Source organism: Myotis myotis, unplaced genomic scaffold (assembly GCF_014108235.1).
Source record: "Myotis myotis isolate mMyoMyo1 unplaced genomic scaffold, mMyoMyo1.p scaffold_m19_p_6, whole genome shotgun sequence".
NCBI classification, from domain to species: Eukaryota; Metazoa; Chordata; class Mammalia; order Chiroptera; family Vespertilionidae; genus Myotis; species Myotis myotis.
The window spans coordinates 95,447,548-95,472,726 of record NW_023416368.1 but is presented as its reverse complement, the minus strand read 5'-3'; the positions used below and the strand labels follow the sequence as shown (position 1 = coordinate 95,472,726).

The window sequence follows — 25,179 nt, the reverse complement described above, 5'->3', positions numbered from 1 at the left end:
CTTATAAACACAAGCATATTTATACTTATTCCTCTCACCACTTTCTTCCCTGAATTATTACATGCACTTCTCTGCTTCTCATTCCACTCTCTGTGCTGACCACTTGCCCATATTTGCATTACTAGGGAGACTTCTCCAGTGATGCTGGTCAGGCTAAGATTCATTTATGTTAATAAACTATCTCTGACACTAGAGTGGCTCCCTTTCAGCACCACAATGGGACGCAGGTTGGAACAGGGAATGTGACTCCAGCCCATTCAGCACAGATCAAAGGGTTGCTCTCACCCCTTCAAGGTCTACAGCTGACTAATAGAGCACTCTGTCAGTCTTGTTGTCCAGGCAAGAGCGCTAATGGGAAGCAGAACTGTTCCACAGGAGAGGAAACTGTCCCATAGAAGAGGAAGCTTTTATATTAAGTGACCTCATCCTTCATTTAAAAATATGAAAGAAGCCCTAGATGGTTTGGTTCAGTGGATAGAGTGTTGGCCTGCGGACTGAAGGGTCCTCGGTTCGATTCCAGTCAAGGGCACATATCTCGGTTGCAGTATCCTGGCCCTGGTAGGGGCATGCAGGAGGCAACCAATTGGTGTCTCTCTCTCACATCAATGTTTCTCTCTGTCTCTCCCTTTCTCTTCCACTCTTTCTAAAAATCAATAGAAAAAATATCCTTGGATGAGGATAAAAAAAAAAGTGAAAGGAGCCCAGCTGGTGTGGCTCAGTGGTTGAGCATCAACCTATGAACCAGGAGGTCACAGTTAGATTCCTGAGGGCTTGATCTCCTTCTCCCTTTCTTTCTGAAATCAATAAAAATATATTTTAAAAATAAAATAAATATGTGAAAGGATCAACAGTTTGGAGTGACTAAAGGAAGTGGAGGGTCAGTTTGTCTGAACAACATCTGAGAAGCACATAAAGGACTTATAAGCAGGCTGGTCTTTACAAAGCAAACCTTTTCCTTCTCTTCCCTTCACCCTCTATGGGAAGCCATAAACATCTGTAGCCAGAACCCCACCACCCACCCACCCCCCACCCCAGAAGATTCTGTATGTGTTTTTATTTTCATTTGTTTTAATAATTATCATACAATAAAATTAGTCCCCCAAATAAATAAATAAATAAATAAATAAATAAATAAATAAATAAATAAAAAATGTGAAAGGACAGCTAAGGATTATTAGACATTAAAAAAAATGGACCACATTGAAAAACAAAATCAGAAAACTGACTCCAGAGGAAACAGACAATTTAGAAAATGAAAAAGAACTTTTTAAAAAGTAATATTTCAAGAATGTTTAGAAAAATTTGCCCATAAGCCCAGAACAGGTTGCTAAGAAGAATTAGAAAATGAAGAAGAGTTTTTATGAAATTAAAGATGTGATGGGTAAAATAGAAAATTCAAAAGCTGAAGTAAAAAGTCAAGAGCATCCAAAAATATTAAAATATGAGAGAAAAGTTAGGAGATGTAGATAATTCAGGATGTCCAATATGTATCTAAGATTTCCAGAAAGAGAGAACAGCAGCTAAATAAAATAAAAGGGAAGAATATAAAGATAAAGATACTTTTTCAAATCTCCAGATCATAAAGACTCACATAATGCTAAGCAGGGTGAGTGAGAAATACTTGCACAAGGCACATTCATAGGCAAGGTTTGTATACAAAGGACAGAGGGAAGATCTCCCAAGTTTTGCTCTGGCACCCTGATTCAAGAACAATCATCTCAAAATCCACAGAGCAAAAAATACTTGAAGATACAGATTTTCTTGTTTATTCCAAGTGAAAAAGATTTCTGTACTTGTACAGACAAGTTTAAAATCACACTTTTTCTCCTTCTTCTCAACTTTTCTCTTTGGAAAACTTGTCCTGGTATCTCCCCATGGGAGTTAGGGGAGTGAGACTAGATCGGGGCTCCTAGAGCTGGGGCCCCTGGCTTTGTGGGCCTCTCAAACCCCCAGGTATCATAGCAGAGGCCCCACTTGGCACAGGCAGCTCTGCATGCACTTCTTTATCTTGCCCAGGGCCAAATGGCAGGTCCCATTTTCTGGTTTTGCTGTTTTAGATGGGGTAGGGCGTCCCACCCACCCCCTTCCTGTCAGTGGTTGTGCAGTTGGTTCTGGAGGCTTCCCTGGGACTTCTGAAGAAACCCAGTGATTAGGCTCAACCCAGCAGGGCTCAGTCCTCCTCTGCAGGCTTTCCCACCCTCCTTGTTCCTCAGCCCTGCCTTGCTTTCTGTGGGTCTCCACAGGGCCACACAGTGTCAATAGACTGGCAAAATGCACTGCATCTCCTCCCTGTTTTCTGTGAATTCAGTGTCTTTCAAAGCCGTTTGACTGGGTGGGGTGGCTGGAGGGTCACTGTGCATCAATGTCAGGGGGGGATGTGCCCTGCTACCACCACCCCTCCTACTCTCTGCCTTCCATCTCTGGGTGCACCTTTCCCTTAAACTCCTGATGGAAGAGACCCTTTGGTAGGAATGTGGCTCAGAATCTTCTCAGCCAAAGCTCAGAGTTAGCTGAGTAATAGCTGCGTGCCCTCAGACTACTTGGCTCATCCCCTCTGTGGCCAGCAGGGCAGGGTGGAACATTAATTAGTATTCATTGCCTGGCTCTGCCTCTGAGCAGCTTTGAGGACCACCCTCGCCGCAGCCCTCTGTGTCTTATGAAAGTAGGTCTAGCTGGAGTCTTACAGGTCACCCAGCAGAGTTGGGAGGTGGGAGGTTGTGTGCAAGAGAATGGCAAGTGGGAGGGTGCCCAGGTGGCAGATAGTTCTCCCAGGTGAGATCTGGGCTTGGGAAACTGAGGGGCAGAACTGAGGCCTGCTGCCTAGGGTGAGAGTCTTCTGAGCTGTGCCAGCCTGGAGCAGTCAACTCTGCTCATTTGGGGATGGTGAGGTCACTGGGAGCTGGAGCCACCCTTTGTCTCCTCCTAGGCTATGCTCCTGTCACCGGGATGTGCCACCCTGTTCGCAGTTGCACCCTGAACCATGAGGACGGCTTCTCCTCGGCATTTGTGGTAGCCCACGAGACCGGCCACGTGTAAGTGGCCTCACAGTCCTGGTTGTCTGGAGAAGGTTGGGGTTTGAGGGACCCCACTTCTCTGAACCCTGAGAGGCACAGACCCATATGAAAAAGATATGATGGCCTGTCCTCCCAGCACTGCATAGGGCAGACCCAAGGTTCACTTTCTATTGAGGAAGCATAACAAAGAAAGAGCCAAGTGGGTGCTGGGGATCTTCCCTGGATTACCCCACTTTACAGATGAGTAACTGAGGCTTTGAGGGACCCTGGCCCTGGAACATGCCCCAGGCACCACCTAAATCTCCAGGCTGGACAGATACTGATGGGAAGCACCACAGGGCCGCTGGGCCTGTGTGGGGAGTGTGCCAAGAAGATACCTGAAGAGCTGGGCTCCACTGCAATCTCATGTCACAGCCCCCTGCCTTGGGGACAGGACACTGAGAGGCATGCTGCTGGATGCCATCTCCCCAGTGTGCCCCTGCCTTTCAGATTCTACCAATGGAAATTTGGTATCACCTGGCTTAGGGCAGACCAAAACAGCAAAGGTCCAGGAGGGCCCAGTGGAGGGAGGTTGGGGGGCCCTCCCAACATTTGGGTGGGGTAGAGCTGACAGGTTAGTAAAGCCAGGTGAGGGTCCAGTGAGGCTGTCTTGGCTCCCTGAACAGGCTAGGCATGGAGCACGATGGGCAGGGCAACCGCTGTGGCGACGAGGTACGGCTGGGCAGCATCATGGCACCCCTGGTGCAGGCAGCCTTCCACCGCTTCCACTGGTCCCGCTGCAGCCAGCAAGAGCTGAGCCGCTACCTGCAGTGAGTACCACCCATGTCCCCCAAGGACAACCTGAAACCCTGGGGTGCGTGTCCCAGTGTTCCTGGGCCCAATGCAAATCCCCAGACCTTGGGTCCTCCAATTTGAGGTACAGGGGAGGTGAGAGGGAAAGAGCAGTGCAGGTCAGTGTGGGGGATCCCACTGTTGGGGAGCACCTTTAAAGGACACTTGGGATCTGGGCAAATCAGGTCCTGGGTAGTTCACACAAAGAAACAGAGATGCAGCAGGGAAACTGAGGCAGCCCAGCTGAGAGCTGGGGTGTGCAGACAGGCCCATCATCACAGCTCCAGAAGGGGCCTCAGCAGCCCCACAGACTGGATGGCCAGTCCGGCTGAAGGCAGCTTGCAGTGCCCACGTGTCCCCTCACAGCTCCTATGACTGCCTGCGGGATGACCCCTTCGCCCACGACTGGCCGGCGCTGCCCCAGCTTCCTGGGCTGCACTACTCCATGAACGAGCAGTGCCGCTTCGACTTCGGCCTGGGCTACATGATGTGCACCGCGGTGAGTGTCGGAGCCGGCACCTGGGGCAGCATCTCCCTCTGCACCCAGTCACACAGTGCCCACCCTGCCCATCTAGACTTGGTCCTGGGCAGGGAGCACACAGCTGACAAGGGCTGTAATCTGGGGAGCATCAAGGGATGGTGTGGGCATGGTGTGGCCCCTGCGTGGTCTGCAGAATTCAAGAGGGCTTCCCTAGGAAGAAGCAAGGTGTAAAGGTTGAATGGGAGGACAGGGCATTCCAGAAGGCAGAAATTATGGCCTCAGAATCACATGGTACTCAGGGCACCCACTGGCCACACAAGCCTATCACAGGCAGTCAAGCTGTGCCAGTTGCACAGCTGTCCAAGAGGTCTCTGGGCAATAGGGTCCCCACAGTGGGAAGCACCCTGACCAGTGGCTGGTGTTCTCTTCCAGTTCCGGACCTTCGATCCCTGCAAGCAGCTGTGGTGCAGCCACCCTGACAATCCCTACTTTTGCAAGACCAAGAAGGGCCCCCCACTGGATGGGACCATGTGTGCACCTGGCAAGGTGAGTCAGGGCAGACGGCAGGCCCCATGACACTCTCAGATATCCAGGGACAGTCCCTTCAGAGCCCTTGGGGTGGAGCTGGGGGCTTTTCCTGCCTCCTTTCTAATAATCCCCACTCTCCAAGCTTCTGCCCTTGTGCTTCCCACACACTGTTTTTTATTTTCAGAGCAAACCTGATGTCTCAGAGCACCTGTCTATGCTTCAACCCTCTGCCTAGAGAACTCCCTCCTCTGAGGAGCAGCTGGGGGATTCCAGCAGACTCAGTCCCCCCTGCACACTGTGCGTGACTGGGTCACTTCACCTTGAGGCCAACAGTGGAGTCAGGTGGCTGCTGGGTCCCCAGGCCTAGCTTCAGGCTTAGACTCTAGAATTTGGTGTTTGCCCCTTAGAGGGCCAACTTGTCCCTTGAGGTTGCTCAGTAGTCACCCACCATCACCTGCCATCCTCCCAGGCTAGGGGTGGGCAAACTTTTTGACTCGAGGTCCACAATGGGTTCTTAAACTGGACCAGAGGGCCAGAACAAAAGCATGGATGGAGTGTTTGAGTGAACTAATATAAATTCAAAGTAAACATCATTACATAAAAGGGTACAGTCTTTTTTTTTTTTTTTAGTTTTATTCATTTCAAACGGGCCATAGTTTGCCCATGGCTATCCCAGGCCCACTTCTCACCTCCAGCAAATTGCCAGAAAAACAAGCTTTTCTCTCCCAGTACTTTTCTCCTAACCCCCAGCCTAATTTTCATCGGCTCCGATGAAGTCTCATACCTACCTCTCAGCCAGTAACTTGCAACGGGGCTGGCTTTTGCAGATGTGCCTAAACCTGGGTCACAGCCCCCCAGGGCTCAACCCACTGAGGCTGTGTATACCTACTCTGTGGGGGAGGGTCGTGGACTCCAATGCAGGTTCCCCCAACCCAGGCCTGAAAAGTCCCCAGATAGACTGGGCCTGAGGTTCTTCCAGGTGGGTCTTAAATTCTGCTTAATTTTATTTTGTTTGTGGTGGAGCTTCTTAAATCTACAGATTCTCAGGCCCACCCCTCTGCAGGTTTTGGTTTGCAATAAGGATCGGGAATTGTTTTTGCTATTTTTTAAATTATGGTGAAATCTAAGTAACATAAAACGTGCTGTTTTAACCACTTTAAAGTATACAATTCAGAGATGTTTAGTTACATCACTACTTTAGAGTTCCAGAACTTTTTCACCACCCCAAAAGAAGACCCCATTAAGCATTGAGTCTCCATTTCCTTCCTCTCTCCAGCCCCTGGCAACCACTGATATACTCTCAGTCTCTGTGTATTTGCCTGTTCTGGAATTTCCTATAACTGGAATCATATATTATGTGGCCTTTTACTAGTATATACGTCGTCTTTCACTCAGCATAACGTGTCCAAGGTTCCATGTTGTGGCCTGTGTCAGTGCTTCATAACTTGTTGTGGCTGTGTAATGTCCCACTGTCTAAATGGACCACATTCTGTGGATGTTTGTCCATTAGTGAGCATTTGCGTTGATTCCATCTTCTGGCATTTGTGAATGTGCTGCTGTGGACATTCACGAGCATATTTTGTTTGAAGACCTAGGACAGTGATGGCGAACCCATGACACGCGTGTCAGAGGTGACACGTGAACTCATTTTTTTGGTTGATTTTTCTTTGTTAAATGGCATTTAAATATATAAAATAAATATCAAAAATATACATCTTTGTTTTACTATGGTTGCAAATATAAAAAAATTTCTATATGTGACACAGCACCAGAGTTAAGTTAGGGTTTTTCAAAATGCTGACACGCCGAGCTCAAAAGGTTCGCCATCACTGACCTAGGACTTGGTATTTTTAAGAGATGCCCAGGTGATTTGGCTGTGCCCCCAGACTTAATGAATTCTTAGAAGTTGGAGGTGGGATATCCTATATAATAAAAGCCTAATATGCTAAGTGTCCAGTAGGCCAGTGGGCCGTTCAACCAATCAAAGCATAATATGCTAATGATAATCTAAGGCCGCTCAACCGCTCGCTATGATGTGTACTAACCACCAGGGGGCAGACACTCTGACCGGTAGGTTACCTTGCTGCTGGGATCCAGCCAATTGACACTGAGCAATACAGGCTGGACATGCCCTGGAGCCCTCCTATGGTCCCCTCCCTTGCTGGCCAACTTCCTGTGTCCCCCTCCGGACCCGATCATGCACCAGTGGGGTCCCTCGGCCTGGCCTGCACCCTCTCGAAGTCTGGGACCCCTCAGGGGATGCCGAAGAGCTGGTTTCAGCCCAATCCCAAAGGCCAGGCCAAGGGACCCCACTGGTGCACGAATTTATGCACTGGGCCGCTAGTTGGTAATAAATGCCAGGAACCTAATGATATCAGTACTAACCACATAGCCCTCTAACCCCACAGGAGCTTGACAAAGGGAACAGGGCCCTGAAGCATTTGCCATTACCCCAGTGAGGGCCTCAGTACACTCTGAGCTGGAGGATGAGACTACCTCAGCATGGCTTCCTCCCCCAGCCACCCTTCCCAATCCACAGTGGGCAGAGAGACGGTGGATAGAGCAGGAGGCAAGCCCTTCCCAGGTGTGCTCACCTGGAGTGTGTGGCTGGTCTTCACCCACAGTCACCTGGCCACTGGGAGAATGTGGGTCAAAGGATGCTTACACCCCCAACTGATTGGCTCCCTTCTCCTGTGGGATGGTGGAGTATGGTGAGGAAGATGGGCAGATGTGGCCAAAAAGCCCCATCCTCACAGAAACGACTGACCCAGCCATGGCCCTTCACTCATTTTGGTAGTAGGACCCTTTGTTAATTTAGCCCAGTAAATAAAATTGTCATTTTGTATTAAAAAACAAAACAAAAACAGAGCTATGCTGATTGAAGGGCCAGAGTTGGGGCTCAACTCAGCCTGCATGGTTCACAAGAGCAAAGTTTGAAATCTGACCTAAACCAGGGATTCTTGTTGTGTGGGGTGAGGCTGGAGGAGCAAAGGGAGAGAGGAGGGGGGTGGGCACCTCCTGGGGCCTATCAGAATCCTCCACCTGTGTGCATTTATAAGTTCAATACTTTAATTGTTATTGCAATGTAATTTTATATTTGGAAGTTAGTCACTTCTTACCTTCAAGAAAAGCCACCAGGGCAAGAAGAAAGGGAGTGGGGAGGAAGCAGGGGTGAAGTCTGGCCAGGATGGAGAAATAGCAGATCATCTTGGGCTGTCCCTCCTGTCCCTCTTTGTTCCACCCTTCCCTCAAGCTCCTCAGCAAGGGTCACCCAGCATTCAGGCTCTGGTCACTGCCTGGGATGGGATCCTCATTGTCCAAATTCCCCAGTGGACCATCCCAAGCACATTCTCCCCTCTCAACCTTCACTGTCACATTATACCCCTGCTCACACAGTTCTGTGTGTTCACCATTACTAAGAAACAGAACACTCTCTGTTCTCTACATAGATTTGATCTGTAGAGAAGCAGCAGATAAGCCTTTAGTTTCATGGTCCACTCATTGTTTGCCCCGAGTTGCACACTGTGGTGGTTCAGAACCATGTGCTTAGGCAGGTAAGGCTGAAAGGGTCAGGTGCTTAGGAACCAGGGCCAGTGGGTGTGCAGCTTTCTCATGGGTGGGCAGGTGTGGATAGAAGGGAGATATGAACATGTTGCCCTTGGACAAGGAAGTGGACAATGCACCTGAGGATTAGGCTGAAGAAGCTAGATGTCCCTCAACTCCATATACACCCATCCATTTATTAATTCATTCGCTCATTCATTCCATGTATCAGGCCTGCTCCACCTCCATGGTACCTGTTGTCTGTGGGCATCGGCCATGAATATGAAGAAGCAGTGGTGACATGATAGTGAAGACAGGGATGAGGAGGGGCCTGTCAGGGAGCTCAGAGAGACACTCAGTCAGTGACCCCCGCTGAAGCCCAAGGGTGTAGAGAAGTGGGAGCAGCACTCCAGGCAGAGAGCGTGTGTTTAGTGGACTGTGCTGAGGAGAGCATGGCAGATAAGAAGAGCATGGTATTTGAAAGTTAGTATATTAATTGAAAACTCAGGTAGAGGAAAGCCAGCAGGAGATGATTGTTATTGAAAAAGGAGTTTTTCCTCACAGATCTCAAAAGGAGTGTCCCACCCCCATCCCCTAGCGTGCCACACAGGGAAGAGGGGGAAGACACCAGAAAGCAGCAGGGTGGGTCAGGAAGCAGAGGGACGTGGGAACTGTGGTTTCCACAGGAAGAAACAGTGGACACTGAAGCCGGGTAAGCAGGCTTAGGATTGGCTAGTGTGAACATGTCAATGGGCACTGGGGCATAGGAGCTGCCCGTAGCCCTCTGGCACTTGTCTCTGGGTGATAAGGACAAGTGGTCCAGAGTGTGAGAGCCTGCAGAGGAGGTGGTTGGGGTGGGAGCTCTGGATTAGGTGGTTTGCATATGAAGGCATGTTCTCAGGTTAGTAGTTCACTATCTCTAGGAACTAGCCAACCCCAGGAGGGACAGCCCCTCCAGAATCAGCAAGACCCCAGATGTCACAGTATCAGAAGCCTATCTAATAATAGACAAACATGGTAATTGACCATACCTTTGCCATGCCTCCCATTGGCTAATCAGCACAATATGCAAATTAACTGCCAATAAAGATGGCGGCTAATTTGCATACTGCAGGCAGGGTGGGCCAGTGCGAGCCGCCATCCGGGCCCCTGTGTGCCGCCTAAACCCCACCGCCAGCTGGGACCCCCGTGTGCGGCGAGCCGCCTAAGCTCGCGGGACCCCCATGAGCAGCCCTGGGCAGCGGGGCCTGGCAGAGCGAATGAGCCACCTAAGCCCCATGGGACCCCCATGAGCGGCCCTGGGCAGCGGGGCTTGGCAGTGCGATCGGCCCGCGGAAGCCCTATTATTGTAGGAATCCTCCTGCAATGGGCTTCTAGTCCAGAAAATAAAAGGCATGGTTAACACATGTGGCTCCCAGGAAGGTTGGGTGATTGTGGGAGAGAGGGAAGGACTAACTGATCTAAGTGTTTCCTGTGCCTGCTTGGTGTGCTGCCCTGTCCAGTGTACTGGAGACCTGGCTCAGATCTGCTCTCTGATGGGCTTGGCTTTCAGCCATGAAGCATATATGCATGTACTGGGGAGGCAAGGCCAGGCCAAAGTACAAAGGGTCCTCCCAGGTGGATATGCCCCACAGGCCAGGCTGGTGGCTTCACCTTGCCCTCCCTGCCAGAGCCAGGGTCAAGGCAACAGGAGGAAGACAGGCCCAGCCAGGTGCTTCTGCCTCAGTGTGTCTCGGCAGGAAAGGGTCCTTCCTCTATGTGCTCTTGTGTCCACATGAAGCACCCTGGGGAAGCATCAGCCACCCTAATTTTCATGAACTTCTGAGGACTGTTTCAGAGATACATGCCTGATGCAAAGGCCTCATGATGCTTCTGTATTGTGCTTATGTTTCCTGTATAGCTGAGAATTGGCAGACAGGCATAGTGACAGGGATACCCAGAGTTCAAGCCCTGGGTCCCTCCTTCCTCGCCATGTGACCTGGTGCCATTCTTTCCTAGGGCGAGTCAGCTAAGTGCCCAACTTGCTTATCCTCACATCCCAAGCTCCTGGCACATGGTATCCACTGGGGACATGCTGATGGATGAAGAATGGAGACCTAGGGCCTCAACAGTTCAGAAATGCTAAATAATCCCTTCCTGAAACAGAAAGCCTGCCATTCAGGCTTCCAGACCCACCAGGCAGTGTTCCTGGCCTGCTAGGTATGTCAGCGCTGTCCGGAGTACCTAGAACCGTGGTCGGCAAACCACAGCTCACGAGCCACATGCGGCTCTTTGGCCCCTTCAGTGTGGCTCTTCCACAAAATACCACGTGCGGGCGCACACGTACAGTGAGATTGAAACTTTGTGACCCATGCACAGAAGTCGGTATTTTGTGGAAGAGCTGCACTGAAGGGGTCAAAGAGCCGCCTGTGACTCGCAAGCCTCAGTTTGCCAAGCCGCAGTTTGCTGACCACTGACCTAGCCCATGACACAGCCCAGTCAGGTTGTCCCGGGGTTCTGTGATAAGCTCCAAATTCACTCAGGACATGTGAAATTGTGCTTTTAAATATTTAACTATCTCTACTGGATGAAATATTTGTAAGCATTTAAACATGTTATATAGCCTTTTAATAACATTAAACTCTTTCTCCCATAATAGCACTGAGGTATCAAAGTAGAAGCATGTTCATTCAGGGTAACTTCCCTCTGTTTAGTACTCATAGTCGTCCAGGAGGAAATAAACCAAAAGTGTAGAGGAGCAGGTTCTGTGTGGTGGAGTCATGGTGTTTTCCTTTCTTTCTCAACTTTTGCTGAGTTGTCATTTTTCTGTTTGATGCACCTGCATTGCCTCTGGTCATTTGGACCCAGGTCTACAGGGAGCTGGTCCATTGAACTATGGGACTGGGTGGTATCCTGAGTTTTGTGGGGCCCAGTTCCCCATTTACATGCTGGCACCAATGTGTCCAGTGGGAACAAGGGGACCACTGTGTAGCCTCTTCCATTGTCTTGGCCTTTGATTCCCGTGGCCACCAGTAACTTAGAGGCCCAACCACAGTCATAGCCTTCAGAGGTACCAGGAGTACTCCCTCACTTCGTCTGCGTTGGCTTGGTCTATTCTAACAAAAATGCTGGGGTTTAAAACAACACATATCTCCTCACAGTTCTGGAGGCTTGAAGCCTGACATCAGGGTGCCCACATAGTCAGGCTCTGGTGAAGGTTGCAGGCTGCCATTGTCTTTCTGTCTTCTCACATTTTGGAAAGAAAAGGCATCTCTCTAATGTCTTATTATAAACGCATTAATATCATTCCTAAGGGCTTCACCCTCATGCATTAATCACCTTCCAAAGGCCCACATTCTAATATCATCTCAGTGGGGATCAGTCTCCAACATATGCATTATGGGATGATACAAATATTCAGTTCACAGCCTTCCCCTACCTGGGCTCTCTCTCTTGCCTGCCAGCTTCACCCTGCTCCCTCAGCTGAGGAGGACACCAGCCAGCATTTCTGTGGGATCTTCCCTTCCCTTCCATGGTTGAGTGAGCGATGAGGTCCCCAATGTACAGGAAGAACATGTCCAGCATCACTGGTGGCCTGCAGTTAAGCCTGCCTGACCCCAGATTGTTTGTGACTATGCTTGCTGGCCATGTGCCCAGATGGAGCCCTTGAGCACTTATCTGGAGTCTGGGGAGGAGAACCCTGAGAGTGGCAGCTTCTGCAGGGCCTTCAATGGGCACAGTCTGTCAGGCAGGCTTGGAAGTGCTACTGTGTCAGGAAGGAAGAGGAGAGATGGCCTCCATGCAGACATGTGCTCAAAAGTAGGGAGTCAAGGAAGGGCCTGCCTGAGAGATAAGAACCAGGAGGGATGCCTGGGGATGACTTGGGCATGGAGAAGGCAGCACAGCTCTCCTGGAAATCGACTCTGAGACAGAGATCCACAGGCAGGGACTTTCCTGGGGACAATGTGGATCAACACCTGCAGGAGAGTGAGACATTGAACAGCCATGTGGTCATAACATGGGGCTCAGCTGACACCAGGAGCCCTGGGCTGGGCTGGGCTGGCCTTTCAGAGTTGTTCCCAAACTTGATGAGTCATTGGCCATGACTGTCCCCAGGAAAGGGACATGACCCTGGGCTAGGCAGCCCTCTGACTGAGGGCATGTCCAGAAGAGTGATGATTCAACTGCCATCCACCAGCAACCAACACACTTGGCCGCTGGAAGAGAAAGAGCCTTGACCTGTGCAAGGGTCTCATCACAGCATCCACTTCAGCAAGGGTGGGGGAAGGAAGTGGAGCTCAGGATGTCTCCTGAGGAAAGGCACTCAGAGGGAGGGAGAAAAGAAATGGCAGTCTGCCAGTGCCTGGCCTGGTGGTGGGAGGTAGAGCAAGTCATGCAGAGCCTTTACCTGTGGCCCAGGGTTTAATCTTCATTCTGCAGCAGGGGAGCCCACAGAAGGGTTGAGGAGAACAGAACTGGATTTACGGTGAAGCTTGTGATAAGCTTTGGGGCACCTCACTTGCCTGGGCCCCTTTCAAGGTCCTGGGAGGGGCCTCACAATATGTTCACATGGTTGTATATTTTCATAAATTCGAAGGTAAGATATTTTAAACATAATCAATTAAGATCACTTCTATTTTCACTCTACCTTCCTCTCTGAAACACTTCTATGCGGCCTGGCATATGGGTGCCTTGTGGGTTTGGCTCAGGATAAATTAGATTGGGATGTATTTATTGGCTTATTTACATGGTCCTCAGTATCTCTCAAGTGTCATTAAATTACTATATCTGTCCAGATGTAAGAATAACTTCCAGAAAAACTATGGCCATTATGCCAACTCACCCACGGCTATTGCAGGATACATGCCGTGTGCAGCCCATTCTCCTCAACTCAATGGAGAAAAGCTGCCTCAACTGTACCTGAGGTTGTGACTGCTTCTATATTTGCAACAGTTTTTGTTTACTTTTGGAGTTTGTCTTGTAGATGGGACATTTTAAACACAGACCCAACTTGGATATTTCTTTAGAAAGGTGTAACAAGATGCTGCACCTGTCTCAAAGCTGTCAAGCATTCATACCTGTTACAAAAAAAATAAGGGAAACCTGAATGCATGTGAAATGTAAAAAGTTTATTCAAAATGTTGATAAAGCTTTAACACACTAGTTTCACTACCATTTTGAAAGTTGTTTTGGAATGCTATAATAAAGTAAAGAAACTACAAACTTCTAATATATATTATATATATATGTGTGTGTGTGTGTGTGTATATATATATATATATATATATCCTCTTTCATCATTTTTATTAGCTGATGGATATATATATATATATATATATATATATATACACACACACACACACCCTCTTTTAACATTTTCTTAATTTATGTATTAAAAATTTCAGATAAAATTTAAGGGAAAATTTTAAAAGGTGACAAATGAGTAAAGAAGTCGATAGAAATATCTGACTTAACAAATTTAATTATAACAGAAAAAGGTTTCAGATCAAAAGCAGTCATTCATTAGGAGGAAGATGAGGTAATTATGGGAGGAAAGTAACATACAGGCTCTTAAAACACTTGACAATCCAGTTATTGAAGAGGAGTGAATCTGGTGATCACATTGGAAAAGCATTTAAATGTCTTAACTGAAATGTTGACATCGGAAGATTTAAAAAAGCAGCAGAGTAAGTGGAAGCTCACAGATATGCTCCCAGGACCAAACTGGAATTACAACTAAGGTACAAAACAACCACCCTGAATAATCAACTAAAGACTAGCTAGAGAGAACCCTGATAACCAGTGACAGAAAGTAGAGAGTGCATAGAGACTGGTAGGAAGGGCGGAGGCACAAAAGGGCTGGCTAGGCTCCCACATATAGCAGCTGAAGTTCTAGAGGGATATCTCAGCTCTTCAGCGGGTATGGGGGGCCATTGAGAACTCTGGGATCTAGTCACCAAGCTGAGGCCCAGCAAAGAGTATGAGAACTGAGAAAGGTGCCCACATAACATTTGGCTGTGAAAAGTAGCAGGTTTGCTGTCTGCCAGGGAGAGATGGCTGGAAATGCAGGCACCCTCTTCAAGGGCCAATACATAAAATTTCAAGTGCAGCCACTCACCTTGGGCTCTGGCAAAGGGAGGGCAGAGTTGACTGGAGCTGTATAAGCATAAGCAAGGGTTGGGGGGATCTGGGGTTAGATCTCAGAAGGAAGACGCCCCTGTTTCCTGTGCCAAGTCATTCTCTCGCATTGCAGAGGTCATCTTACTCAGGCAAATCTTTGCTATCCAGGCAGTTTTTGCCTGGAGGGAATATAGTTGACCCACCATATTGGAAAAGCCCTTAACCCACCCTATGGAGTTTCTAAGGCCCATTAAGAGATTGAGAGTAACAGCCTCCAGGCAGAAGCAATTGCCCCACCCTGTTAGAAAACCTCTCACTCCACCTCTGGATGATTGCTTGAGGCTATTCCAGACTGAATCCAATCAGTCTTCAGGCAGAAGTGGGTCTCTGGAGGCTTTGAGTATTTGCCTGCTCTAATTAGTCAGAAACAGCAGTTTGGGTCTCAAGAACACATTGGAAGATATTAAAAATAGATTGAATGCAACAGAGGATCGAATCAGTGATTTGTAAGACAAGGTAAAAATAAATAACCAATTAAAGCAGCCAATAGAAAAAAGAATTAAAAATCAGAAAGATAGCTTAAAGGAACTCTGGAATAACATGAAACATAACAACATCTGCATTACAGGAATACCAGAAGGAGAAGAGGGTGAGCAAGGAACAGAGAACCTGTTTAAAGAAATAGTGACAGAAAACTTCCCCATCCTGGTTAAGGAAAATGTCACACAAGTTCAGGAGGTACAGAAGGTCTCAATCAAGAGGACCACAAAGAGACCCACACCTAGATACATTATAATTAAAATGGCAAATACTAAAGACTAAGAAAGAATCTTAAAGGCAGCAAGAGAGAAATAGAAAATTACCTACAAAGGAGTTCCCATTAGAATGTCAGTTGACTTTTCAATAAAAATACTTCAGGCCAGAAGGGTGTGGCATGAAGTACTTGAAGTAATGAAAAGCTAGGGCCTAAATCCAAGATTACCATATCCAGCAAGGCTATCATTTAAAATTGAAGGTGAAATAAAGCTTTCCAGACCAAAAAAAAAGGGTTAAAGGAGTTCATTACCACCAAACCAGAAATGCAAGAAATGTTAAAGAGACTAAGAAGAAGAAAAGGAGAGGAGGAACCAAGATGGTGGTGTAGGTAAACACCTGTACTCACCGCCTCCCATAACCATATCAAAATTGGTTAAACAGCTCAAATACAGAAAAACCATCATTCAGAACCACCTTAAAGCTGACTGAATGGAAGTTCAAAATTATAGAAGTAAAGAAGAAAGCACATTGAGACTGGTAGAAGGGGCAGAGGTGCAGAATGGGCTGGGCTAGCACCCACATGTACTGCCTTTTTAATCAGGAGGGAGATCGTCCCTGCAGAGGCTGCCCATTTGAAAAAAGGGGTCCCAGCCCCACATCAGACACCCAGCCCAGGGTTCCAGAGCTGGGAAAAGAAATCCCCATAACTACGGGCTTTAAAAACCAGAGATGCAAGGCTGGTACAATATTTGCAAATCAATAAATGTGATGCATCACATAAACAAATTGAAAAATAAAAACTGCATGATCATATCAATTGATGCAGAAAAGGCATTTGACAAAATCCATAACCCTTTTTTGATAAAAACCTCTCAGTACAGCAGAAAAGAGGGATCATACTTCAGCACAATAAAGGCCACATATGACAAACCTACAGTCAACATAATACTAAATGGGCAAAAGCAATGGGCACAGCAATCAGACAAGAAGAGTGGAGAGCATTATGCTAAGTGTATTAAGCCAGTCAAGAAAGAAAAACACCACATGATCTCACTTATTTATGGATAATAAAGAACATTATAAACTGATGAACAAAAATAGATACAGAGGCAGAGAAGCATCGAACAGACTGACAAACGACAGCAGGAAGGCTGGGGAGGGTTGGGGGGCAGGAAGAGGTAAGAGATCAACCAAAGGACTTATATGCATGTATATAAGCATAACCAATGGACACAAGACACTGGGAGGGGGGTGAAGGCATGTTCCAGGGTGTAGGGGAGGCTGGGGGAAGGTTAATTGGGGAAAAAAGGAGACATATGTACTACTATTTGTAATACTTTAAACAATAAAAAAAGAAAAATGTACACACACATACACTTTTATTAATGGGAATATGTTTGTAATCAGTGGAAACTTTTTGGCCAATGTACAATATAGATTTTTTTTTCATCTACTTAAAGGATATTTTACTGATTAAAGACTGCCTACCAATGTCACTCTCTCTTCTTTATCCAACCTCAGTTTTTAAACCTCACACTAAGAATATATCTTCTTGGGATGTCTTTCTGTACTATTTGCCAAAATAAACATAATTTTTTTACAGGTAATGTCCTAAAAAAAAAAAAAAAAAAAAAAAAAGGCATCTAAATAGGAAAGGAGGAAGTAAAACTGTCAATCACAGATGACATGATTTTGTACATAAAAAACCACCAGGAAACTACTAGACTTAAGTGAATTCAGCAAGGTAGCAGTATCCACATCCAGAAATCAATGGCATTTTTATACACCAATAATGAACTTTCAGAAACAGAAACTAAAAAAACAATCTCATTTACCATTACAACAACAACAAAAATAGGATAACTAGGAATAAATTTAACCAAGGAGGTAAAAGACCTGTACTTGGAAAACTATAGGACATTGAAAAAAGAAATAGAGAAAGATACAAACAAATGAAAGTATATATCATGTACATGGATTGGAAGAAGGAACATCATTAAAATGTCTATACTACCCAAAGCAATCTACAGATCCAAGGCAATCCCTATTAAAATACCAATAGCATACTTCACAGAGCTAGAACAAATACTCCAAAACTGCATATAGACCCATAAAAGACCCTGAATAGCTGCAGCAATCTTGAGAGAGAACAAAGTAGGAGGGAATCACAATACTGGATATCAAACTATACTACAAACCCATTATAACCAAAACAGCCTGGTACTGGCACAAAAACAGGCATATAGACCAGTGAATCAGAACAGAGATCCCAGAAATTGAACCACACCATTATAGTCAATTAATATCTGACAAAGGAGGCATGAACATACAATGGAGTAAAGACAATCTCTTCAACAAAAGATGCTGGGGAAACTGGACAGACACAAGCAAAAAGATGAAACTAGACTACCAACTTATACCATACACAAGAATAAACTCAAGGTGGATAAAAGACTTAAATGAAAGTCATAAAACTATAAAAATCTTAGAGGAAAACATAGGTAGTAAAATCTCAGGCATCTCACGTAGCAATATGTGTATGGATACATCTCCTTGGACAAAGGAAACTAAGAAGAAAATAAACAAATGGGACTACATCAATATAAAAAACTTCTGCCCAGCAAAAGAAACCACCATCATAATGAAAAGGAAATCCACTGTATGGGAGAACATATTAGCTAATGATACATCTGATATTGTATTACCATCACAGCCATCAAATTTTAGAACATTTTTGTCACTCCAATTTTGAGAGGGGTTGCATTGAATCTATAGATTGCTTTGGGTAATATAGACATTTTAATCATGTTCATTCTTCCTATACATGAGCATGGAATGTGCTTCCATTTTTTGTATCTTCAATTTCTTTCTTCAGTGTCTTAATTTTTCTAGTATGGGTCTTCCACCTCCTTTGTTAAATTTATTCCTAGATATTCTTTATGCAATTGTAACTGGGATTTTTTAAAATTTTTCTTTCTGATAGTTTCCTATTGGTGTATAAAAATGCTATTGATTTCTTTTTTAAAATCTTTTTATTGATTTTATTTAGAGAGAAAGGAAGGGAGAGGGAGAGAGAGAAAAACATCGATGTGAGAGTAGGAGGATACTGCATGGGCATGCTCCCAGGAGCAAGCTGGAATTACAACTGAAATATGGAAAAGCTTCCTGAATAATCAATGGAAACCTCACAGGAAAGAACCCTGATACCCAAGGAGGACCGAAGGTGGAGACCGCATAGAGACTGGTAGGAGGAGCAGAGGCATGAAAGGGCTGGCCAGGCACCCACAGATGGTGAATGAGAAACCAGGGGTGCATGTCAGTGGGATACAGGGCCAGCTGCGGGCAGCCGGGGAAGATGGTCCTGATCACAGGCCACACCTAGGGACCATACCCGCACATGAATTTCATGCATCGAGCCTCTAGTATTAGAATAGTAGGTGTGCCAGAAGAGGCAGAAAGGGAGAAAGGAATAAGGTAGGTGTTTGAAGAAATAATGGTAGAAAACTTCCTTAACCTGGTAAATGAAAAAGTCACACAAGTTTAGGAGGCACAGAGAACCCCAAACAAGAAGAACCCAAACAGACCCTTGCCCAGATACATCATAATTAAAATGCAAAAAAATTGAAGATAAAGAGAGAATCTTAAAGGCAGCAAGAGAAAAGAAAACTGTTACCTACAAAGGAGTTTCCATAAGGCTGACACCTGATTTCTCATCAGGAACTCTACAGGCCAGAAGGGAATGGCATGAAGTACTCAAGGTAATTGAAAGCAAGGATCTGAGACCAAGATTACTATATCCAGCAAGGCTATCATTCAAAATAGATGGTCAAATAAAGAACTTCCCAGACCAAAAAAAGGAGTTTATCACCACCATACCAGCATTACAAGAAATGCTAAAGGGATTGCTGTAAGGGATTGCTGAGAAGAAGAAACAGAGAGAGAAACCTAGCCATACAGAATTAAAATGGCTATAAATTAGTACCTCTCAATAATAACCCTAAAGGTAATGGATTAAATGCTTCAATCAAAAGGTGTAGGGTAGCTGAATGGATACAAAAACATAACCCAACTATATGTTGTCTACAAGAGACCCACCTCAAAACAAAAGACACACACAGGATGAAAGTGAAGGGATGGAAAAAAAATTTCCATGCAAATGGAAAAGAAAAAAAAACTGGAGTGGCAATACTCATATTCAACAAAATAGACTTTAAAAGTATCATGCTAAGTGAAATAAGCAAGTCAGAGAAAGATAAATATCATATGATCTCACTCTTTTGTGGAATATAATGAATAACATAAAACTGATAAACAAAAATAAGCCAGAGGAAAATAAATATTCTAGAATATAATAGAAGTAATCCTGTTATTTGCAGATTATTAATATTTCCTACAACTATGTTAATACAGTTTTGGTAATATTATTATACTTAAAATCCTTTTATTCTTGAAATATTAATTTTTATTGCATGTAATGTTATTATATGTAAGGTCATTTTTCTTGAATAATTGCTGTTTATTGCATGTAACATTATCATATTTAAAATTGTTTCTCTTGAAATAAAATTTAAAAAACAGAGAAAAGGAGAAACCAAGATGGCGGCATAGGTAAACACCTGAAATTGCTGCCTCGCACAACCACTTCAAAAATACAACTAAAAGACAAAATGGACATCATCCACAACCACAGGAAGGCTGGCTGAGTGGAAATTCTACAACTAGAATGAAATAAAAAGCACACTGAGACTCAGAGGAGGTGCAGAAGTAAAGTGCAGAGGTATGGAGGCCCACGCAGAAAGGGCTGGCAACAGAGGGCGTGGTTATCTTTTTCAATCGGGAGGGAGACACAAACTCCCGCTCTGAACTCCAACTCCGGGCAAGTCTCTGAGGACCCAGACTCGTAAGGGGAGAAACTGGACTGTCTGGCAGTGGGCGGAACTCGAGGGCGGCTTTCTCTCAGAGGTGCTTGCAGTGATTACCGCAGGACACTGACACCCGGGGACTCTTAGGGCAGGACTAAGGATCAGCCATAGTTGTTTGCTCACCCTGTTGATTCCCTGAGACCACGCTCCACCCAAGCTGTGTGCAGAGGCTTTTGCATATGAATGGCCTGGCCCTTTGCAATCTAAAATTACCTAACAAACTGCAGCTGGGTGAGAAACACCCAGAACATCCAAAAGAAGGCCCAAGGCCCCACAGCAGCTTGCAGTGCTTCACAGCTGGGCCTCATCTGGGCACCTCCAAACCCCAAACAAAGAAGAGGAATCTGCAGATCTCTCCGTAGCTCCTGCTGGGTAGCCTCAGGCAGAGGCTAAATTAGCACCTCCTTAGAGATCCAAGTGCCAGTGTACCCAGTGGTCAGAGTGGGACCATCCAGATTACAACTCCTCAGACCCATAAGGGACACACTCAGGGGGCAGACTCAGTGAGCACCAAAGCCCCACTGAAGCAAGTCTTGCCCCATAAGGGTGTCTCCAGCACAGAAGTTCTTCTACCATAGACACAGCTGATTCACACAGCCAATTGGCCTGGAGGTCAATTCCTCTCAGTGATACCAACTATAATCAAGGCTTAACTACAACAAGACTGTGCACACATCCCACAAAGGAGTGCGCCAAGAGTGTCCACCTCAGGTAATTGGAGAGGCTGAGCCACTGGGCCCTATAGGACACCTAGCACAGAAAGCCACTCTATCAACACAGGGAAGCAGCCAAAATGCAGAGACAAAGAAACAGGTCACAAATGACAGAAATAGAGGAAAGCAAACTACTGGATATAGAGTTCAAAACCATGGTTATAAGGTTTTTCAAGAATTTTCTAGTAACCATTGATAAATTTAGTGAAACCCTCAATAAATCTAGTGAGACCCTCGAGGTTATGAAAAAGGACCAACTAGAAATTAAGCATACACTGACTGAAATAAAAAATATTATACAGAGATCCAACAGCAGACTAGAGGATTGCAAGAATCAAGTCAAAGATTTGAAATACGAATAAGTAAAAAACACCCAACCGGAAAAGCAAAAAAAAAAAAAGAATCCAAAAATATGAAGATAGTGTAAGGAGCCTCTGGGACAACTTCAAGCATATCTGAATTATAGGGGTGCCAGAAGAAGAGAGAGAGCAAGATACTGAAAACCTATTTGAAGAAATAATGACAGAAAACTTCCCCCCACCTGGTGAAAGAAATAGACTTACAAGTCCAGGAAGCGCAGAGAATCCCAAACAAGAGGAATCCAAAGAGGACCACACCAAGACACATCATAATTAAAATGCCAAGAGCAAAAGACAAAGAGAGAATCTTAAAAGCAAGAGAAAGAAAGTCAGTTACCTACAAGGGAGTACCCATACTACTGTCAGCTGATTTCTCAACAGAAACTATGTAGGCCAGAAGGGAGTGGCAAGAAATATTCAAAGTGATGAATACCAAGAACCTACAACCAAGATTACTTTACCCAGCAAAGCTATCATTCAGAATTGAAGGTCAGATAAAGAGCTTCACAGATAAGGAAAAGCTAAAGGGGTTCATCACCACCAAACCAGTATTATATGAAATGCTGAAAGGTAACCTTTAAGCCAAAACCGGTTTGGCTCAGTGGATAGAGCGTCGGCCTGCGGACTGAAAGGTCTTAGGTTCGATTCCGGTCAAGGGCATGTACCTGGGTTGCAGGCACATCCCCAGTAGGAGGTGTGCAGGAGGCAGCTGATCGATGTTTCTCTCTCATCGATGTTTCTAACTCTCTGTCTCTCTCCCTTCCTCTCTGTAAAAAATCAATAAAATATATTTAAAAAAAAAAAAAAAGAAAGGTAACCTTTAAGAAGAGGAAGAAGAAGAAAAAGGTAAAGATACAAATTATGAACAACAAATACATATCTATCAACAAGTGAATCTAAAAATCAAGTGAATAAAAAATCTGATGAACAGAATAAACTGGTGAATATAATAGAATCAGGGGCATAGAAAGGGAGTGGACTGACTGTTCTCGGGGGGAAGGGGTGTGGGGGTGTGGGAAGAGACTGGAAAAAAATCATACACCTATGGGTGAGGACAGTGGTGGGGGGGCGGTAAGGGCAGAGGGTGGGGTGGGAACGTGGTGGAGGGGAGCTAGGGGGGAAAAAGAGGAACAACTGTAATAATCTGAACAATAAAGATTTAATTTTAAAAAAAACTGAGAAAAAAAATACAAGGAAGGAACTAAGATTTCCAGTAGTTTGGCTTGAGAAGTTGTGTAAAAAGTCTTACCACCCATCCACAGATACCAGCACTATAGAGACTCTTGTTTATTCAGAGAAATAAAAGATTATTTGGAAATTACATTATGCAACCTGTGACACAGCCAGCCAAAATAATAATAATAATAATAATAATAATAATGATAATAATAATAATAATTCAATGGCAACAAGATAACAACGACCTACTGGTTCTCTCTATATATATTATAGGAGCTTGTCTAGATTTCAAAAAGAAGCCAGAAATTACTATGAGATTATGAAAAACGAAAAAGGAATCTACTTAGAAAATTTACATAAGCTTCCTGTTTTGTATTTAAATACACCAAGAATTATATATGAACAGTTTCTTTCTAGATTGCCAATATTCTCAGATACTCTTAAGAAATATAGTATTAATGCATATGATTGGGAAAGGAAGTTGGAATAAAAGAGCACAGTAGTTCAGAAAAGAAAAGAAAAACATCAATGTAAGAGTCAAACATTGACCGGCTTCCCCCTGCAAGCCCCCCTACCAGGGATCAAGCCCACAACCTGGGCATGTGCTCTGACCTGGAATCAAACTGGCAATCTTCTGGTGCATTCAACATTCAACCAACTGAGCCACACCGGCCAGGGCTGCAATCGATTTCTGAATATTAATTTTGTATCCTGCTATTTTACTGAACTCATTTATCATTTCTAATAGTTGTTTGGTGAATTCTTTAGGGTTCTCTCTATATAAAATTACATCATCTGCAAGTAATGACAGTTTTACTTCTTCCTTTCTAATCAGGATGACTTTAATTTCTATTTCCTGTCTGATTGTTGTGAGTAGGACTTCAGTGAAAGTAAACAACCTTCTCTTATTCCTGATTTTAAGAAAATGCTTTTAGCTGTTTTCCATTGATTATGACAGTTGCTATGGGTTTGTCATATATATATATATATATATATGTCTTTTTATTATGTTGAGGTATATACCCTCTATTCTCACATTGTTGAGAGTTTTTATCATTATGCTGGATTTTGTCACATGCTTCTTCTGTATCTATTAATATTACCACATGTTTTTTATCCTTCATATTGTTTATGTGGTCTAACATGTTAATTGATTTGCAGATATTGAACTAACCTTGCATCCCAGGAATAAACCCCACTTGATCATGGTGTGTGACCTTTTTCATGTATGGCTGAATTTGGTTTGCTAATATTTTGTTGAGGATAGTTGCATCTATGTAATCATGGATATTTGCCTATAATTTTCTTTTTCATAATATATTTGTTGGTTTTGGAATCAGCATTATGCTGGTCTCATAAAATGAACTTGCGAGTCTTCTCTCCTCTTGAATTTTTTGGAATAATTTGAGGAGAGGTATTATTTCTTTTTATAATACTTAAATTTACCTGTGAAGCTATCCGGTCCAGGACACTTACTGATTCGATTTCATTGGCAGTAATTGGTCTGAACCAATTTTCTGTTTCTTCTTGATTTGGTCTTAAAAGATTGTTTCTAGGAATTTATCCATTTCTTCCAGCTTGTCCAATTTGCTAGAGTATAATTTTTTATATGTTTTCTTATAATCCTTTGTATTTCTGTGGTGTCAGTTATCACTTCTCCTCTTTCATTTCTGATTTTCTTTATTTGGGTCCTCTCTGTTTTTTTCTTGATGAGTCTGGTTAACAGTTTGTCAATCTTGTTAGTCTTTTCAAAGAGTGCTTGGTTTCTTTGATCTTTTGTATTGTTCTTAGATTGTATCTCATTTACTTCTGCTCTGATCTTTATTATTTCCTTCTTTCTACTTACTTTTGGTTGTGATATTAGTCAGTTTTTCAATTTTTAATTTTTTGTGATGTATTTTCTTATTCTAATTTAATATTTCATTTTATACCTAATTTAGTATTTTTAACTTTAAAATTTTTTCCTTAAAATGGGCCCCTAGATTGTGTAAGCTTCCTCCCATGGGAGGAGGTGGGATAGTGTGATCAGATTCAAGTTATGGAACTGTGTTCCCTGCTTGCCAGTGTATCCTGACTATATTCATAAATTTTTATCACATCAGCATACCACCTGACCTGCTTCCATATTTTCTTTAAATTGGCTTTTTAAAAATTTAAGCAGTAGATCTTATATGTCTCTGGAATCCCAGGCTTGATGAGCTACTTGCATTTTTTTAGTGTTTCCTGTGTGGGCATGCCAGTGGCTTCACCCTAGGGACATGGTGTAGGGCAGACTCTGACTAGACAAGGTGCTGAGGATGGTAGGAGGGCAGGGCAATAGTGGGGGAAGCTGGGTGGGCCAACATCTCACTAGGTCTCCTGCGGGGCTTCGAGCTTCTATGAGTGAGTAGGTCTGCCTCCCCATTTGCCTCCAGGGCTAGGCAGTCCTCACGGACACAGCAAGTTGAAGGGAGGGCAGGAGGCCATGGGTCAAGGGAATGACCTGTCTTTCAGCACTGCTTTAAAGGACACTGCATCTGGCTGACGCCTGACATCCTCAAACGAGATGGCAACTGGGGCACCTGGAGTCCATTTGGCTCCTGCTCGCGCACCTGTGGTACAGGTGTTAAGTTCAGGACCCGCCAGTGCGACAACCCACAGTAAGTTGACCCTGATGTTTCCCAGCTCTCCTGGGTGGCAGCTGTGGTTCCTGAGGCCCCTTCCTATCCTGCACGGTCCCTATTGCTGCATGCCAGTTCTGGAGAGGGTGCAAGG

General features: G+C 44.7%; 1 protein-coding gene across 6 annotated transcripts in view; it reads left to right on the top strand.

The window, feature by feature from the left end:
* Positions 1-25,179, top strand: part of ADAMTS2 (ADAM metallopeptidase with thrombospondin type 1 motif 2) — a 290,963-nt gene that overhangs the window by 207,421 nt on the left and 58,363 nt on the right. For 5 of the 6 annotated variants that reach the window (XM_036313182.1, XM_036313181.1, XM_036313183.1 and 2 more), the window contains exons 7-11: positions 2,927-3,032; positions 3,680-3,823; positions 4,212-4,344; positions 4,759-4,872; positions 24,919-25,064. In XM_036313182.1, coding sequence (XP_036169075.1) covers positions 2,927-3,032; positions 3,680-3,823; positions 4,212-4,344; positions 4,759-4,872; positions 24,919-25,064 — 643 coding nt within the window. Of the gene's footprint in view, positions 1-2,926; positions 3,033-3,679; positions 3,824-4,211; positions 4,345-4,758; positions 4,873-5,038; positions 5,422-24,918; positions 25,065-25,179 lie in introns of those variants that run through there. The other variant, XM_036313186.1, reaches the window with a different exon arrangement.